The 18,022-nt window shown below is 38.1% G+C and overlaps 1 protein-coding gene across 1 annotated transcript in view; it reads left to right on the forward strand.

The window, feature by feature from the left end:
• rempA (intraflagellar transport protein rempA) overlaps nucleotides 1-18,022 on the forward strand; it is a 185,998-nt gene that overhangs the window by 71,322 nt on the left and 96,654 nt on the right. Inside the window, exons 11-13 of the mRNA XM_068228322.1 lie at nucleotides 1,083-1,205; nucleotides 13,050-13,069; nucleotides 14,141-14,342. Coding sequence (XP_068084423.1) covers nucleotides 1,083-1,205; nucleotides 13,050-13,069; nucleotides 14,141-14,342 — 345 coding nt within the window. The remainder of the gene's footprint in view (nucleotides 1-1,082; nucleotides 1,206-13,049; nucleotides 13,070-14,140; nucleotides 14,343-18,022) is intronic.

The following is an 18,022-nucleotide window of genomic DNA, read 5'->3' on the forward strand; positions in this document are numbered from 1 at the left end:
TAACACTTTAAAAGTGCTGTAAATCTTTATTATATATAAGAACGTTAAGCTTAGATTGGTATTCTCTAATTGGAGCTAGAATTTACATACGTAGAAACATTGATGATAAAGGATCAAATTGGAGGTTTTCATCCACTGCATGGATATATTGGACATTTATCAGGTATTTCATGTGTGTTTGCTGATGTTCATATTATTTTAAGGTTTCTCTCAAAGTGCTAATTTATGCTTTTAATTTCTCGTATATTTTAAAGATGGTGCGATATGTACCAAAACTAGTCTAAAATAAATTTTTTATATATAGGAAGAGAGAGAGGGGGGAGGGGGGTGCTGATTAAGTGTAACATCTTCCCCAATTTATTCTAAGTATTGTCAATATCAGAGATAGCGGCCCCGGTATATGAAGCCAAGAATAACGACCGAGAGGATTCGTCGTGCTCACCACACGACACCTCGTAATCTGCAGGCCTTCGGGCTGAGCAGCGGTCGCTTGGTAGGCCAAGGCCCTCCAAGGGCTGTAGTGCCATGGGGTTTGGTTTGGTTTGGGTTGTCAATATCAGTACAGAAATTAAAATCATTAATTATGATGCCTGCCTAATTCTCCACTCTTTCAAATTTTCTTGAAGGTTCCAGCTGACATTTACTTGTCATTTCTTCCTTACAGCACATATTCACAGTGATACCTTTATCCACTTTGTATATCACTTTGGTGTTTTTCCTGATTGGAGATGTTCATTCTTTACCAACATCCATTGTTAATTCTCACTCAGCAAAGAATGAGGCGTATCCCAGGCAAATGTTTTCTATAAACAGAGTACTGCTGCTGAACATGCACGCAGCACCGTTCTGCTAACCTCTTCCCATATCTCCCTCTTGCAGCGTGGTTCAAGTTACGTGAAGCAGACAGTAGTATGATTCTTTTGTGGAATAAGTAGTGTAATGTTCACGCTGGATGTATGACTTTTTCATTCTTGTGTGAAATGAGAGTTTAATTTCTTGATCACCTAACACTTGTCTTTTCAAGATGTTTTACAGCTAATATGTCTGAATTTTCCTGCTTGTCATTTTAACTCTTATTTTAGTCTAACTTCATCCCAGATCCCAAACTGTTCGTATGGGACATTGATACCGACAGTATTCAATATTTCAACTTCGCAACAGGCAAGTTAGACATTCAAGAAACAGAAGAACTTTCCCCCTCGCCTGTGTCCAGTGCAGCTTCTGTGAGGTCGCGGGAACAGAGGATGGCCAACAGTACTGTGTGAGTTATGATTAATACAGTTTTTCAATATTTTCCTAGTGTTGAATTATTGAGAGATGCAAGCTGAACTATCTGACCTTCCTTCGTCAGCTCAGTATTGATTAGTTGGTTGAATGTTTATTTTTATTTAAGGGAATGTTATAGTTTCACACCTGTGATGACCATTCCATTTTTTAACCCATGCCGGGCAGTTAAATGTCTCCGATATCCATGGTATTTAAAGGGAATTGGTTGCTTGATGGTAGTTTATTAAAAAATGCAATAACATCATTTTTCATGATAATTTTTATATTGAAGTGAAACAAAAGCTCATTTTACAGCAAACTAAATAAGAGTTTACTTTACGTTAAATATCTAGTACTTATGTTACTAGAGAATTATTTTTCCTCCTTTGATGGTTGCAGCTGCTTAGAGAAGGTGTACACCTTAAATATAAGTTAACATTCAGTCAGCCAGTCAGTACTATTTAACACATTTTTTAAAAATTTATAACAAATATAAATATATGTAAATAATATTTAAGAGAAGCATAAACAAGTGAAGACACAATTGGTATCCTACAATCTACATACTTAAAATATGGATGTCAGATTAAAGTTGGAAGTTCCCCCTTCAGAGAATTCTTCTACACAACCGAAGGTTGCTACAGTGTTGTTGCACATCACCATTAAAACTGAACCAAACCCCATGGCACAACAGCCCAGAAGGATCGTGGCTACCAAGCAACCACTGCTCAGCCCGAAGGCCTGCAGATTACGAGGTGTCTTGTGCTCGGCACAACGAATCCTCTCAGATGTTATTCTCGGCTTTCTAGACCAGTAATGCTTTCTCACCGTCAGATAGCTCTTCAGTAAATGAAATGGCGTATGGCTTTTAGTGCCGGGAGTGTCCGAGGACTTGTTCGGCTCGCCAGGTGCAGGTCTTTTGATTTGACGCCCGCAGGCGATCTGCACGTCATGATGAGTATGAAATGATGATGAAGATGACACATACACAATGATGGTTAAAAACCCTGCCGGGAATCAAACCCGGGACCCCTGTGACCAAAGGCCAGCACGTTAACCATTTAGCCATGGAGCCGGACAGCTCTTAAGTTGTAATCACATAGGCTGAGTGGACCTTGAACCAGCCCTCAGGTCAAGGTAAAAAATCCCTGACCTGGTCAGAAATTGAACCCAGAGTCTCCAGGTAAGGGGCCGACATGCTACCCCTACACTGCAGGGTTGGCTGCATATCATCCTATTACCATATTAAAAATATATTTAGATATCTGCTTATGGAAATGGTTCAGGAAATTTGGTTTGGACATATCTAAAGGATGACAGAATCCCCAAGATGATCCTAAACTGGAAAGCTGAGAGCAACAGGAAATGGGGAAATCCTAGGGAAAAGTAGATGAATAGTGTACAGAGGAGCAGGAATAGAAGAGGTTTAAATGAGGAAGATGCATAGGATGAGAATTGTGGAGGAAGAACGTATATGGACATATGGGTTTAAGGAAAACTACTGTATTGTAGAAAATTTCTAAGTTAAAAAAGAAAATGTAATGTAGTATTGACTAGCTAATTGAATGTTAACTAATATTTAAGATTTATTAGTCAATACGGCTTAATATGATTTTTATGTACTTTTATGGTGTATACCCCTAATAATTCTTGGGTACATGATATTGGAGGGAATAGGATTGGACGTAAGGGTTACACGTTGGATAAAAACATTTCTAAATTCAAGGGTTCAGAAAGTCAAAGTAGGAAATAATGTATCACAGGAAGAGAAAGTTTGGAAGGGAATTGCACAGGGTAGTATAATCGGTCCGTTACTTTTCTTAATATACGTAAATGATTTAGGGAACAATATAATATCAAAAATAAGATTGTATGCAGATGACATAGTTGTTTATAGGGAAATAAATAATATTGAGGATTGTTCAGAATTACAAAGGGACCTTGAGAGTATCCAGCAATGGGTTGAAGAGAATAATATGAAGGTTAATGGAGGCAAATCAACTGTTACAACATTTACAAACAGGAGTTTTAAAACTGAATTTGAGTATACTGTGGATGAGGTAGTTGTCCCAAAAGATGGCAAGTGCAAATACTTAGGTGTGAGATTTGAAAGTAATTTGCACTGGAAGGGTCGTGTGGATGACATTGTCGGGAAAGCATACAGATCGTTACATGTTATAATGAGGCTACTTAAAGGATGCAACAAAGAATTAAAAGAGAAAAGTTACTTAAGTATGGTTCGTCCATTATTGGAATATGCAAACAGTGTTTGGGATCCTCACCAAGAATACCTAATAAAAGAAATAGATAGTGTGCAGAGGAAAGCAGCAAGATTTGTAACAGGGGATTTCAGGAGAAAGAGTAGTGTATCAGAAATGTTAAAGGAACTTGGGTGGGAAACTTTAAGTAAGAGAAGGGAGAAAACTAGACTTATAGGATTATATAGAGCCTATACAGGTGAAGAAGCATGGGGAGATATCCATGAGAGGCTTCAGCTGGAAAATAATTATATCGGCAGGACTGACCACAAATATAAAATTAGAAGGAATTTTAGCAAAAGCGATTGGGGTAAATTTTCATTCATTGGGAAGGGTGTGAAGGAGTGGAACACTTTACCAGGGGTAGTGTTTGATCCTTTTCCAAAATCTGTACAGATATTCAAGAAGAGAATAAACAGCAACAGAGAAAATAAATGAAATTTTAGACGGCATTCGACCAGTGCAGGTCAATGTAAATAAAAAATGTGTGTGAATAAATTAATTCCATCCCCTGGTCTAAGGAGTTTGGACAGCCAAAGTAGGGGACTGCCTGTAGGGGTGAAGCACAGTGGGGACTTCGAGGGCTCTGGGATCGCTACGGTAGCTGTGGAGGCCCTTCAGGAACTCTGAAAAGTGGTGGCAAAAGGGGCTCTGGTTAAGACGCAGCAGGTCGTTATGCTACTTAGGTTCCAGAATGTGTAAAAAAAAAAAAAGGTCAATGTAAATTTTAATCTTATACAAGTTGTATAGTATCATTTGAAGTAATTCCACATACTGTATATCAGTTGACTATATTTGTAAGTAGTACAGGAGATATTATACGTAGAATTTTGTAAACAATATAAATTTATTAAGGATGAGCTGTGTGTTTAATAGAAAAAATTGCTAGCATAAATTGTGTAATATTGTATTTTGGGAAAATTTTCTTCTCTTGTTAATTTAATATCTAGTGCTTGACAATAATGTATTTTAGTGTACCATTTGCCACCAAGGTAGACACCTCATTTGCAGATAAAGAGATTTTGATTTGATTTGATTTGATTTGATTTTGTGTTGAAGACTGAGCAAGAGGCTGCACATTTGGGTAACGTAACTATAAGCGTGCATTGGGGAGATAGTGGGTTCAAACCCCACTGTTACCAGTTGTTCTAAGCATGTTAGGTTGTGTCCCCCAACCAATACCAGAGTATTCACGCACGATATTGTATCTTGCTGATACTAATCACCACAGAAACATACAATAGCAATACATCCCTCCATATAGGACAGACATTTGTAAAACCAGGCCAGGTCCACATGTGCAACACAGTTTGCACCTGCAACCCCACCTGTATTTCTTAATCTTGCGCTAATTTCAATAGACTGGAAATCATAAAGGTTATATGTTAACTAAGACGAAACTAAAGAGAATATGGTTTCCACTTTAACATCTCATCCCGTGGTTAGCTTCTTGTACAGGTTATATGTAACTTCTTTCACCATACTTGAATCCAGTCACCTTGAGAATTTCAATAAGCTTGGTCCAGTCATTGTTACCAAAAGTTTTTTTTTTTTTTAAAGTGGCTTTACGTCACACCGACACAGATAGGTCTTATGTTTTCCAAATCTAAGAATGGCATTGATATGACTTGATCTTCTTTATTCAGTCTTCTGTGATGAACCATAGATTCAGTCTTGCCTGTATTTCTACATTTCTTCAGAAATGAAACTGATCTTATTTCATTCATCTGCTTGTATTTCTTTCTTATCAAAGTGTTTTTCTGTGCTTGAGATTCGAAATTAATGAAATGAAGGGGTGGAGAGGAGCATAGGTATTGATACATTTGTTTGAAAATCAGATGACATTTCTCTTGTCTCATATATTTTACATGGTAACTTAAATAGCTTTCCCATGGCTGCTTCTCCACCGTAAGTAGCTACTCTTAGAGCATATAATTGAGTCCAGCTGCTTTGTTCATACTTACATTCCTCAATGCCGTATCAAATTTTGACTCAAAATTGGGTCACATATTTCATCAGTATATCGGCAGCCTTTCTTTTTCATACACATTATCATGGAGTTCTTTTACTTGACACAATTGCTTTATGTATTCCTGTCATCTTTCTGACTTTTCTTGTCTTTTTTCCTTAAAAAAGTGTTGTTTTTTCAAGTCCCTATACTATGGATCAACCTTTCCCCAAACAGTTGTTGTTGTTTTTTTTTAACAATTTGCTTTACATTACAGGTTATTCTAAATAAATAAGATTCTAAATAAATCTCTTTCTAAATTATGATTCTAAATGAAATTTTAACCTTTTCTACAACTTCAAATTGAGTAGCCTTTACTTAGATTCCACTCTTATTTTAGTACTGTAACCCAAGACCTCAACTTTAGCCATAGACTTTCTTATTATTTATGTAAATATGGACTAGTTGACTGCTTTTATAAAATGTTTTAAATTGTCGGTGTAAAATCGCACGAACATTATTCGTTTTTCTCGCAAACATTTTAAAACAAATTTTAATTGTGAAAATTGTCATTTAAGAACTCACAACAATTTCACATATTTTTATAATACTCGGCCGGCCCCGTGGTTTTGGGGTAGCGTGCCCGCCTCTTACCCGGAGGCCCCGGGTTCGATTCCTGGCCAGGTCAGGGATTTTTACCTGGACCTGAGGGCTGGTTCGAAGTCCACTCAGCCTACGTGATTAGAATTGAGGAGCTATCTGACGGTGAGATGGCAGCCCTGGTCTCGAAAGCCAAGAATAACGGCGGATAGGATTCGTCGTGCTAACCACACGACACCTCGTAATATGCAGGCCTTCGGGCTGAGCAGCGGTCGCTTGGTAGGCGAAGACCCTTCAAGGGCTGTAGTGCCATTAGGTTTCGTTTGGTATAATACTCACATTTCTCTATGTAACATTTTGACTAAAGCAATCAGGATCCTGATCTTTATCTTTTAAGCATGAGAGCACGGCTGATGATGCCCATATAATGGGCAAAACATGTCCCATCAAATTAGTATAACAAGATGTAAATCTTAATTATAAGAACCCAACCGTATTGAATAGGTTGATCCTAATAAACTTTTGTAACATTGTAAAACTAAAATTTACTTATGTCACACCGACACAGATAGGTTTTATGGCGACAATATCCCAAAGGGTTTAGACTTCCCTATATACAGTAACAAGTATTCAAAAAATTATGCTATCTTTAACATCTATACACCTCTATTTTAGCCCCTCTTACCCTTCCTTGACCTCAGTCCCATTCTTTAGTTACCTATACTCTTTTATTCTCTCTCTCTCTCTCTCTCTCTCTCTTTTACAGACAGTATTATACTTCTGTTTATCATTTACATCGAATGTATCCTGAGTTAGTCATTGACTTCTACTAGATTACATCTCATCGGTGTCATAAGACCTATCTGTGTCGGTGGGATGAAAAGCCACTAGCAGAAGAAAAATTACATCTCTGTGCATCTGCAGCTCTGTTGTAATTAATTAAAAGTAGCAAACAAGTTACAAATAAAGTCATATATACTATGGCTGTAAATAAAGTCGTGGCAACGTAGTCCTGACAGAATTGATTATTTTCACCATATTGGTCTGTATTGACTTATATTCAAATCTCTATAGAATACTTTACATATTTTATTATACTTAATTACCGTACATGTTTCGAGAGCCAACTACTCTCTTCTTCAGTGGTGCTAAAACATCAATTAATCTTTGGACTTGGTTCATTGGTACAAATAGAACAATTTATAAACCTTGAAATTGTTAAAATATTTCTCTGTGTTTCACCTGTCACTTACTTATTATGTTACTTGTTACAGACTCTAAACTAGAAATTTTCAAATAATAAATAATGAAATCTATTAAATTAATCACTATAAGCTAATTTCACATCCTTATTTACACCTAAAAAGAATAAGATGTTTCTTCATGTCTAAATTTACATGTACTTTGCCATTTAGTAAAACACTTTAAAATAAAATAGTTTCCAATTCGTAAAACTAAATAAATAACACCTATTAAGTTAGTCACTATGTTAAAATATTTTCAGCTCTCGTCTCGAATTTTTTTCTTCTTCTTTCCTTAAGTCTGCTATAATTCTGAGACCTCACATGAATCTGAATGTCCTCTTAGTCCCGTCCGACCATGCTAGCCATTTTAACCGTCCAATTCTTCAGTTTCATCTAAATTTATCCACAAATTGAAGTGATGTAACACTGGAGCAATAACATGTTTGTTTATTCAGACTAGTACAATAATATTTCATTCGTGGTTAAATTTGGCAACCAGTTGAACTGAAGAATTTGTCGGTAAAATGGATAGCATGGTCATACCAATATAAATGGTCCATTATTGGACATTATAAATTTTCCAACTAACTCATTCTTGGTTGCCAGCGTTTCGCCCTCGTGTGCTAGGGTTGGCTCATCAGTTGGTACCTAGCACACCTACCAATACGCTGGCTAGTGCATACCGTGGAGGCCACTGCGTAGGCTAACTGCAGCCACCGGCAGTGCCAATGCACTAAGAGACTTTGTCTCATCACTAAAAATTGATGCCTGCTTGGCCATCAGATGATATAGGGAATCAACATCTATATCATCTGATGGCCAAGCAGGCATCAATTTTTAGTGATGAGACAAAGTCTCTTAGTGCATTGGCACTGCCGGTGGCTGCAGTTAGCCTACGCAGTGGCCTCCACGGTATGCACTAGCCAGCGTATTGGTAGGTGTGCTAGGTACCAACTGATGAGCCCACCCTAGCACACGAGGGCGAAACGCTGGCAACCAAGAATGAGTTTGTTGGAAAATTTATAATGTCCAATAATGGACCATTTATATTGGTATTATAAATTTACTCATTCAGGACAAATATTTCAGATTCCCTATGGGAATCAACATCTATATCATAGCATGGTCATCACGTAACTGGCAGCATAGTAGCAGCTCGCTCCGTAAGGTCATTGACAAGAGCAATAACATGTTTGTTTATTCAGACTAGTACAATAATATTTCGTTTGTGGTTAAATTTGGCAACCAGTTGAACTAAAGAATTTGATGATAAAATGGGTAGCATGGTCATCACGTAACTGGCAGCATAGTAGCAGCTCGCCCCGTAAGGTCATTGACAAGAGCAATAACATGTTTGTTTATTCAGACTAGTACAATAATATTTCGTTCGTGGTTAAATTTGGCAACTAGTTGAACTGAAGAATTTGACGGTAAAATGGGTAGCATGGTCATCACGTAACCGGCAGCATAGTAGCAGCTCGCCCCGTAAGGTCATTGACAAGAGCAATAACATGTTTGTTTATTCAGACTAGTGCAATAATATTTCGTTTGTGGTTAAATTTGGCAACCAGTTGAACTGAAGAATTTGACAGTAAAATGGGTAGCATGGTCATCACGTAACCGGCAGCATAGTAGCAGCTCGTCCCATAGGGTCATTGACAGCAAGGAGGACATATTGTTTGGTTCAGATCAGTGTTACATCACTTTAATTTGTGGATAAATTTAGATTAAACTGAAGAATTGGACGGTTAAAATGGCTAGCATGATCGGACGGAACTAAGAGGACATCCCGATTCATGTGAGGTCTCAGAATTATAGCAGACTTAAGGAAAGAAGAAGAAAAAAATTTCAAGAAGAGAGCAGAAAATATTTTAACATAGTGACTAACTTAATAGGTGTTATTTATTTAGTTTTACAAATTGGAAACTATTTTATTTTAAAGTGTTTTACTAAATGGCAAAGTAAATGTATATTTAGACACGAAGAAACATTTTATTCTTTTTAGATGTAAATAAGGGCATAAAATTAGCTTATAGTGATTAATTTAATAGATTACTGTATTTATGACTTGAAAATTTCTAGTTTAGAGTCTGTAACAAGTAACATAATAAGTGAAAGGTGAAACACAGAGAAATATTTTAACAATTTCAAGGTTTATATATAATTGTTCTATTTGTACCAATGTACCAAGTCCAAAGATTAATTGATGTTTTGTCACCGCTGAAGAAGGGAGTAGTTGGCTCTCGAAACATGTACGGTAATTAAGTGTAATAAAATATGTAAAGTATTGACAAGGCGGAAGAGTGTTCTATAGAGATTTGTAGTCCTGACACTCGCAGGTTATCGGGCATGCGCAAATAGGATATGGGAGTGGTCAGGTGGCGCCGTTGTCGATATGTAGTGTATATTTGATGAGCATCTAGTTGGGAATGTTGCTGTATGGCGTTGAAGTGAAGAGTGTCAATTTCAAAGGTGATGAACATTTGTGGACTAAAATCGAGGTTGCCCATGGCAAATATGCATCAGAATGTTATCAAGGATTACATGAAGCCTGTGGCGAGAATGCATTACCGTATAGGGTGATTGCACAATGGGTCAAGGCGTTTCATGCGGTTCAGAATGAGACTGCAGATTTGCACCGCATAGGTCAGCTGTCCATTCCTCATGATCAGATTGTCATCGTGAGTGCTCTCATTTCTGTAGACCATTGATGGACTGTACAGGAATTATCCATAGAGGCATCTGTACTCCATGTAGTAGGACGCTCCCTCGCCAACAGTCCCCAGCGGCTTCTCGACATTTGACTTTGCGGGTGACTATGTTGAAGGAATGTAATGCAGTTGTACTTGTTACTTCATTAAATATTGTTTTCTATCAATATCACCACTACTTTATTTACAGCCCTTGTAGAAAAGTGGAAACATTCAAAAAAAAAAGAATTCACAGTAAGATGCACATAAAGACAGGTCAAGTCAGAGAGAAAGAGAGAGGGTAATAAGAAAGGAAATATAATAAGATGAACACAATGGCAGGTCAGTGTGAAGAGGGAGCATGAGAAATAGGAGACGAGGACAAACATGGAAACACAAAAGGCCAAAGATAATCTCCACATCTTCATACACTGCTGTATTCAAATAGATAGGCTGTCTCCTCATCAATCCCAATTCTTCTACATCTATCTCTTCTCAGTCCCCGACAAGCTCGTTTCTGCTTCCTAGCTTCATCGGGAGAGGGCGGGCATCAACACTCATTGAGGAGCTATCTCCCTCCCCCCTCCCCCACTCTCTCTTTTTCTTTCTGACTTGATTTAACATTTGTTTGTTCCTTTCCTATACTTATATTATTATTATCCTAGTGGGAACCTTTTCTCCTTTTGTATTTGTCCTATGTACCTATTCTTTACCACCTGAATTTATCTTTGTCTTATGTTTCTTCCCTTTTCCTGTACTTACCCAGCTTTCTTCTTATCCCACATTTATCCCACAAGAAGATTGGAGATCTGTCAAGAGTGAGTGTTGATGAGTAGACCAAGGTATGAATATGACAAGCAGATTAGAGCAGATGTAGGTTGTAGTAGTTATGTAGAAATGAAAAGGTTAGCCCAGGATAGGGTGCCATGGAGAGCTGTATCAAACCAGTCTATGGACTGATGATTCAAACAACAACATCCCTCATAAAATGGATGACAAGATCTGCTAACTGCTTGTCATCTCATAGGATGAGGGAAATTCCACGTTTATCCTTGTCTGTTATTTCTCTTGCTCCCTCTTTACACTAACCTGCCATTGTGTTCGTCTTATTATATGTGTTCCTTTCTTACTCTCTTTCTCTCTGACTTGATTTGGCACTTGTTTGTTCCTTTCCTATACTTTTAAAAAGACAGATCAGTGTAGGAAGATGAAACAACATAAAGAGAAGACAAAAAACTAAACCAAAAACCAAACCCCATGACACTACAGCCCTTGAAGGGCCTTGGCCTATCAAGCAACCGCTGCTCAGCCCGAAGGCCTGCAGATTATGAGTTGATGTGTGGTCAGCACAACGAATCCTCTCGGCCATTATTCATGGCTTTCTAGACTGGGGCCGCTATCTCACCGTCAGATAGCTCCTCAATTCTAATCACGTAGGCTGAGTGGACCTTGAACCAGCCCTCAGGTCCAGGTAAAAATCCCTGACCTGGCCAGGAATCAAACCCGGGGCCTCCGGGCAAGAGGCAGGCACGCTGCCCGTACACCACGGGGCCGGCAAAGAGGAGACAAAGACAAACATTAAAACACGAAAGGACAAGGTCAATCTCCACATCTTCATTCGTAGCCATCTTCAAAAATATTGGCTCTCACCTCATCAATCCCAGTTCTTTTATACCCATTTCCCCTCAGCCCCTGGCAGATTCACTTCTGCTTCCCAGATTTATCAGGTGATTCGACATCATTGCTCATTGAGAGGCCATCTTGACAGAGCTCCAAACTTGATGAGGGAAGTGAAGGTTAAGAGTAAAGCTAGCTAAAGAAAGGAAGAGACAAAATGATTGAGATAAATGCAGGAGGTGAAAGGCTATGAACATAGGACAGACAGAGAAAGAAAAAGATTCGTCTTCATATACACAGTACTGCCATAAGTTCTGTCAGTAAAATCTAAACGTGTTGTAGTATGGTAATTGTGAATGAAGAAGCATGGCAATGCTGTATGTCATCATCCACAAGGTCACCTTCACGACTCCGTCAGTAACCAGCTTGCAGTGTACCAACAGCAGGCAGCAGTGAAAGATGGCATAGGGAGTGTATGAAAATCGTATCGCTGTATTGGCATTATTTTGTTGCAGAAAGCGAGCTAAGGAACTTTTTCTATGCTGAAACCTCTCAGTATCAATGAACGATTTGTGTTTCGGACAGTAGTATGATTTAAACAAATGGGTGCAACTGTTGATCGTGTCAGATTAGGCCATCCTAGGTGTGTGTACTGAAAAGAAGTTGTGAATGCTGTTCGTGCAAGGACTCAATGCAATCCTTTGTATAAACAAACAATTTTGTCACATGAAATGAATATATTTCTATGAACTACATCACATATTTTTAAGGATAATTTACGTGTTGGTGCATATAAAAAATACACAGCCTTTACTAACTGAAAAATTAAAGGAGATACGCTCGGTTTGATCCCAGGCTTTGTTAACGACGCATTGCGAGAGCCATTGTCAGTTCATCACTGCTGCTGACTAGCCTAGTGGAAGTCCAGACCTCAATCCATTGGATTATTCTCTGTGGCAGAAGCTCGAGGTGATAGTGTGTTAAAAATGGCACTGTTATATTGAGATGTATAAAAAATCAATCACGTCAGCTGTCAAAAACATTCCACTGGACACGATTTGTGCAGATATTGATGAGTGGAGGATGAAAGGGGGTTTACTATGGTGGCTCATGCGGCTATATAAAAATAAGGGATGGATTAGGAATAAAGAAAATTCACAATATATTTTGTGTAGGAATAAGACTGATGACCTACATTTAGTAGGTTATTGTAACGAAACAGAAAAGTCAAAGGAAAAGTTTCTAAGTACTAGACAGCAAGAGATGTGCAGGCAAAGTGATGAACAAATAATTTTAGCGTGGATATCAAAAGAGTGGAACATTGGAGGAAACTTGAACAAGTTTTTAAGTGCAGTCAAAAAGAAAAGTGAAAGATGTGGTCTTATAACTTAGTAGGTTAGGGATATAATAATGTGTATAATAATAGGCTTTGGAAGAGCGAGAAGTGTTTACGTAGTCGCACAGGCGGTCCAGAATTTAAATAGAAAGGAAGACAGTACAAGAAGAATAGAAAGGTGGACAGTGTGCACTCAGCGGTTTGAAATGTTTTGATAGAGTCAGCTAGTAGTGGTACATCGTAATACCAGACAAGCTGTCTCAGTCAGATGAACGACAAGAAGTGGGTCAACACAAGGTTATAGCTTGCAGCTATTAATGTGGTTGCCTTATGGTTTTTTGTTTTGTTTTTTCTTTTCTTTTCCTTTTGTTATGTAACCTAATGTTTACAAGTTTCATAACAGTTTCTTCTATTTTAGATTGTTTGCTAAGTTGCCGTGGTTGCCGATTGCCATATGTTTCTTTTTGTCTTTTGCTTACGTAACCTTGTGTTTACAGATTACTTACATTTTATCATGTTTTACATACAAATACTTAGGGTAGTTCAATAGTAGTTTGTGTTAGTATTCATAATTTTAACCTGGTGTTGATCTGTGCAATACATATAGCACAGGGTCTAATAATGGAGGAAAACTCTGTACAGACTCGTTAAAATAAATAAATAAATAAATAAATAAATATTGATGAGTGGCCTCAACGTCTTCGCCGCTGTGTTGCCGCATATGGTGATAATTTCGAATAAGAGTATGTTCATTCTGTAGCATTTTTTGTGGTTTTTCAGAATATATGTATATTGATGTGTTTGCATAGTTTTATTAGTAGTTATATGCATTGAAAGTACTGATAGAACTTATGGCAGTACTGTGTATATGTCATCATCTATTGTGCTTCTCTTAACTTTTTCAGTTAGTCCTTGTGCAATACATTCCTTGAAAATGTCCTACACTTCTTTTCTTTCAACTAACCTAAATCTCAACCTTCCTTCCTTAATTTCCCTAGATTTTTCAGCATTTTATGATCACTAAAGTTTGATCGTTGTCCTCACCTGCTCCTGGGAAGGTTTTGCAATCCTAGTCTAGGTTTATGAATGTGTCCTCCTTTGAATAGTTGCTATTACTGTATCATCTGGTGACAGTCTTTCTCAGGATTAATACTGATCCATAAATGGTCTTTTTCTTACAGTAATACAGAGTTTGACTGTGCAGGCAGATTTGTGCTTTCTCATCATTGGGATGCTGAAGAGCCCAAGCTTCTAGTTTGTGAAGCAAAATTGCTACCAAAAACATCCAATAACAAAGAAGGTCCAGGATGGCCGAAACGAATTTCATCTTCTATAGTGACTATGATGGCAGATGTTGATAGTAAACAACAGGGAAATGATTCGGTAATGAATGTTTGTACTTCATCAACATACTTGCTGAAATCTTTGTTAACTGCTGATTAATATAATAAATTATTATTACAAAGGAAGGTTAATATACACACTGAAGAGAGAATATACAAAAATATGCAACTAAAAACCAATAAAACCTAGGTAAGGTAATAGAAATGCTACAAAGGATAAATAAAATGATAGATAAGTGTGGGTAGCAGGAGCAATAGAAACACAGAAATGAGTGAGGACATACTCTGCACACTTTAAAGGTCATTGTCTTCAACAATCTTAGTCCTTGTTCTTCTCAGACCCCAACAGCTCAAGAAAAGGAAAAAATAAAATGCAATCTATGGAATATTTCCTTTCTTTAGAGTTTCAGCTAATTAGATTACTTTGAGCACATTTAGTATATGCCAGGAAGATGTTAAGTACAGAACAAAAATGACCAACTGGACACTGATGAGATCCAAACCTACATCCTTTGAACTTGGTGTCCAATCCTCTACCATTGTGTTATGATGGTCTTGGCATTTATTAACACTCTTGGCATGTACTAAATGTGTTCAACATAACCTACTCTCTGCATCTGACGAGAAGTCTCAGCAGCAGCTTGTAGGTACAGCACGAGTAACAGATACTACGCTCTTAGTTACAAACATTAGTCATGACAGACAATGCAAGCTCTCTGAATCAATACATATACAGTATCAAACTGTTAATTGTGCAGTACCTACAATAAATGTATAACTAAGGCACAATTGCACTACCATTTTGAAACTTTACAACAGCACCTGAATTTTCATGAGTCACCTAGGACGGAACAGATGCTTTCTGTCAGGCCTTGTGACTTGTGATAGGCACATGCACAGCAGCCCTGCTTATCCCTCGCACCTCTTACCCCGCATCAATGCGACTTCTCTTCAGACGACCCTAGTAATAATTGCATTCTTTTTTTGAAATCCATTTACCTAGTTGCAACCGATATGAGAATTCTACACGCTCACTCACTCACTGTGATGAAATGTCCACTTGTCATCAGTATTCAAGTATGTTTAGACATCTAACCTGACAAAATTAATTTACAAGGCTGAGTAATTCAATTCTGGGCCACAGCAGCTCTCCACCATCAATCCAGGGGTTACCAGCTCTCATTCTTATGAGAAGCTAATTGTAGTAGGACTGAATACTGTAGATGTTTATTATTGGGCATCTTTCTCTTCATTCATTCCATCGGGGGAGTTGGCCGTGTGGTTAGGGGCATGCAGCTGTGAGCTTGCGTCCAGGAGATAGTGGGTTTGAACCCCACTGTCGGCAGCCCTGAAGATAGTTTTTCATGGTTTTCCCATTTTCACACCAGGCAAATGCTGGAACTGTACTTTAATTAAGGCCATGGCTGCTTACTTCCCACTCCTAGGTCTTTCCTATTCCATCATTGCCAAAAGACCTATCTGTGTCGGTACAACATAAAGCAAATTGTAAAAAAAAACAAAAATCTGCATTCATTCCTATTTCCAGACATATATTGGATAGTGTAATGTACCAAGGTCCTCCACTTTATTTTGTATTTCCACCATTCTTCCATGATCACTGTGCTGCTGTCTGTGCCTCTTGATTTCATACTTTCCACTATTGAGTCTATCTCATTCAAGATTGTCTTCAAGCTCTCTTTTGAGTGATCCTTTTCTCAAAGGCTTTCGAGTCCCTTTGTCTCATTCAAGATCATCTTCTAGCTCTCTTTGAAGCTTTCTTCTGAATCCTCTTGTTCTGCATTCACATTATGTGTCCAGACCCTCTGAGCTTTGCTCTGTCATTTCTTTCTCTTCACTCTTTTCCATATCTCCTCATTTCATATTCTGCCTCATCTAGTCTTTCCTCATACGTTCCCTAGGAACTTCGTTTCTACTGTTTCATTCCTGCTCTTGTTTTATTCAAAGTCCAAGCTACTGAAGTATACATCATTATCAGTACAAAATAAGGTGAATTCACAGTCTTCTTGTATATCACTGGTACTGGTACATTTTCCTTCCATATACTGTATTTACTTGCATTATGTTCCCACTTTTTTGAAAATTTTTAGCCTCAAAAGATACAGGTATCCTTCTTCGAAGGAGAAGGATGTTCATCATCATCTGGAGCGGTTTCCAACCACAGGATGGGTCTGCTTGGAACATAAGCCTCTCCATCGTTTTCTGTCCATCCACCTCTTCTCTTCTCTCACTCTAGTCCTCTTGCCTCAATGCTCTTCTTTACTCCTTTCAGCCATCTGTCTGTCGGTCTTGCTCTAGGTCTCCTTCTCTTCAACACCATTTCTAACATCTTTCTTGGTATCCTTTCTTCTCCCATTCTCTTAACATGTCCATATCACTACAGCCATGATTTTTCTATCTTTTCCTGTAGGGGTACCTCATTTACCAACTGCCGAATTCTCTCATTTCTTACACTGTCCATTCTTGTTATACCTACTTGACACCTTTGAAACTTCATTTCCACTGCTTGTATTCTACTTTTATCCCTCTCCTTCATCACCCACGTTTCTGATCCATATGTCAAAATTGGCACCAAATAAATCTTGTAGATAACACTTTTACATCTCTGTGGTACATCCCTGTTCCATATCAATCCTCCCACACTCTTAAAGAATCCATTTGCACACCTTCTTCTTTCATTGATTTCCATTCTGTTTCCTCCAGTTTCTTCAATTACACTTCCCAAGTATTTAAAGCTTTCAGCTTTTTTCAACTGCTCCCCTTCTAATGTCATCCCATTATACACTCGGTTCTTGTTTCGTGTTGTTACCAGCACATCACTCTTTTGTGCTGAGAACTTCATTCCATAAGATGACACAACTTTCTCCCATACATTAAGCTGTTCCTGCACTTCACTCTCACAGTTTTCCCATATTAATAGATCATCTGCGAACAACACCGCTTTCATTCTCCTCTCTCCAATGGTCTGTGCTACCTTCTGTATTATATCATCCATCACCACTGTAAATGGTAAAGGTGAGAGAGCACTTCCTTGCTTTACACCATTTGTTAACTTAAACCATCCAGTTCTTTCGATTCCGACTTTAACATAGCTTTTGCTTCCATCGTAAATATTTTGCACCCTTGTTACTATCTGTTCATTTACTGCTTTTACTCTCAAAGCTTCCCAGATCTTATTTCTATGGACACTGTCATATGCCTTCTATATGTCCATGAAAGCCATCACTAAATCTTCCCCATACTCATAGTGCCGTTCTTGTAGTTGCCTCATTGTGAATATGGGGTCAATAGGTGACCTTCCTTGTCTAAAGCCATACTGTTCTCTGAATTATTTTTCCACTGACTTTCTTATTCACTTTCCCAGTACTTTTTCGTATATCTTGGCACAGTAACAATCAGGGGTATACCACAGTAGTTCTGACATTTTCTTCTGTCTCCTTTCTTAAGCGAAATAAATAGTTGTTGAATCCAAAACGAAGTTATGGGAAGATTTTGGTAATAACCTAGAAAGGCTAGGTCAAGCAGCTGGGAAACCTTTCTGGAGAGTAATAAAGAATCTTAGGAAGGGAGGGAGGGAAATAGGAAATGAACAGTGTTTTGAGTAATTCTGGTGAACTCATAATAGATCACAGGGAATCACTGGAGAGGTGGAGGGAATATTTTGAGCATCTTCTCAACGTCAAAGGAAATCTTCCTGGTGGT

This window comes from Anabrus simplex, chromosome 6 (assembly GCF_040414725.1).
Source record: "Anabrus simplex isolate iqAnaSimp1 chromosome 6, ASM4041472v1, whole genome shotgun sequence".
Lineage (NCBI taxonomy): Eukaryota > Metazoa > Arthropoda > Insecta > Orthoptera > Tettigoniidae > Anabrus > Anabrus simplex.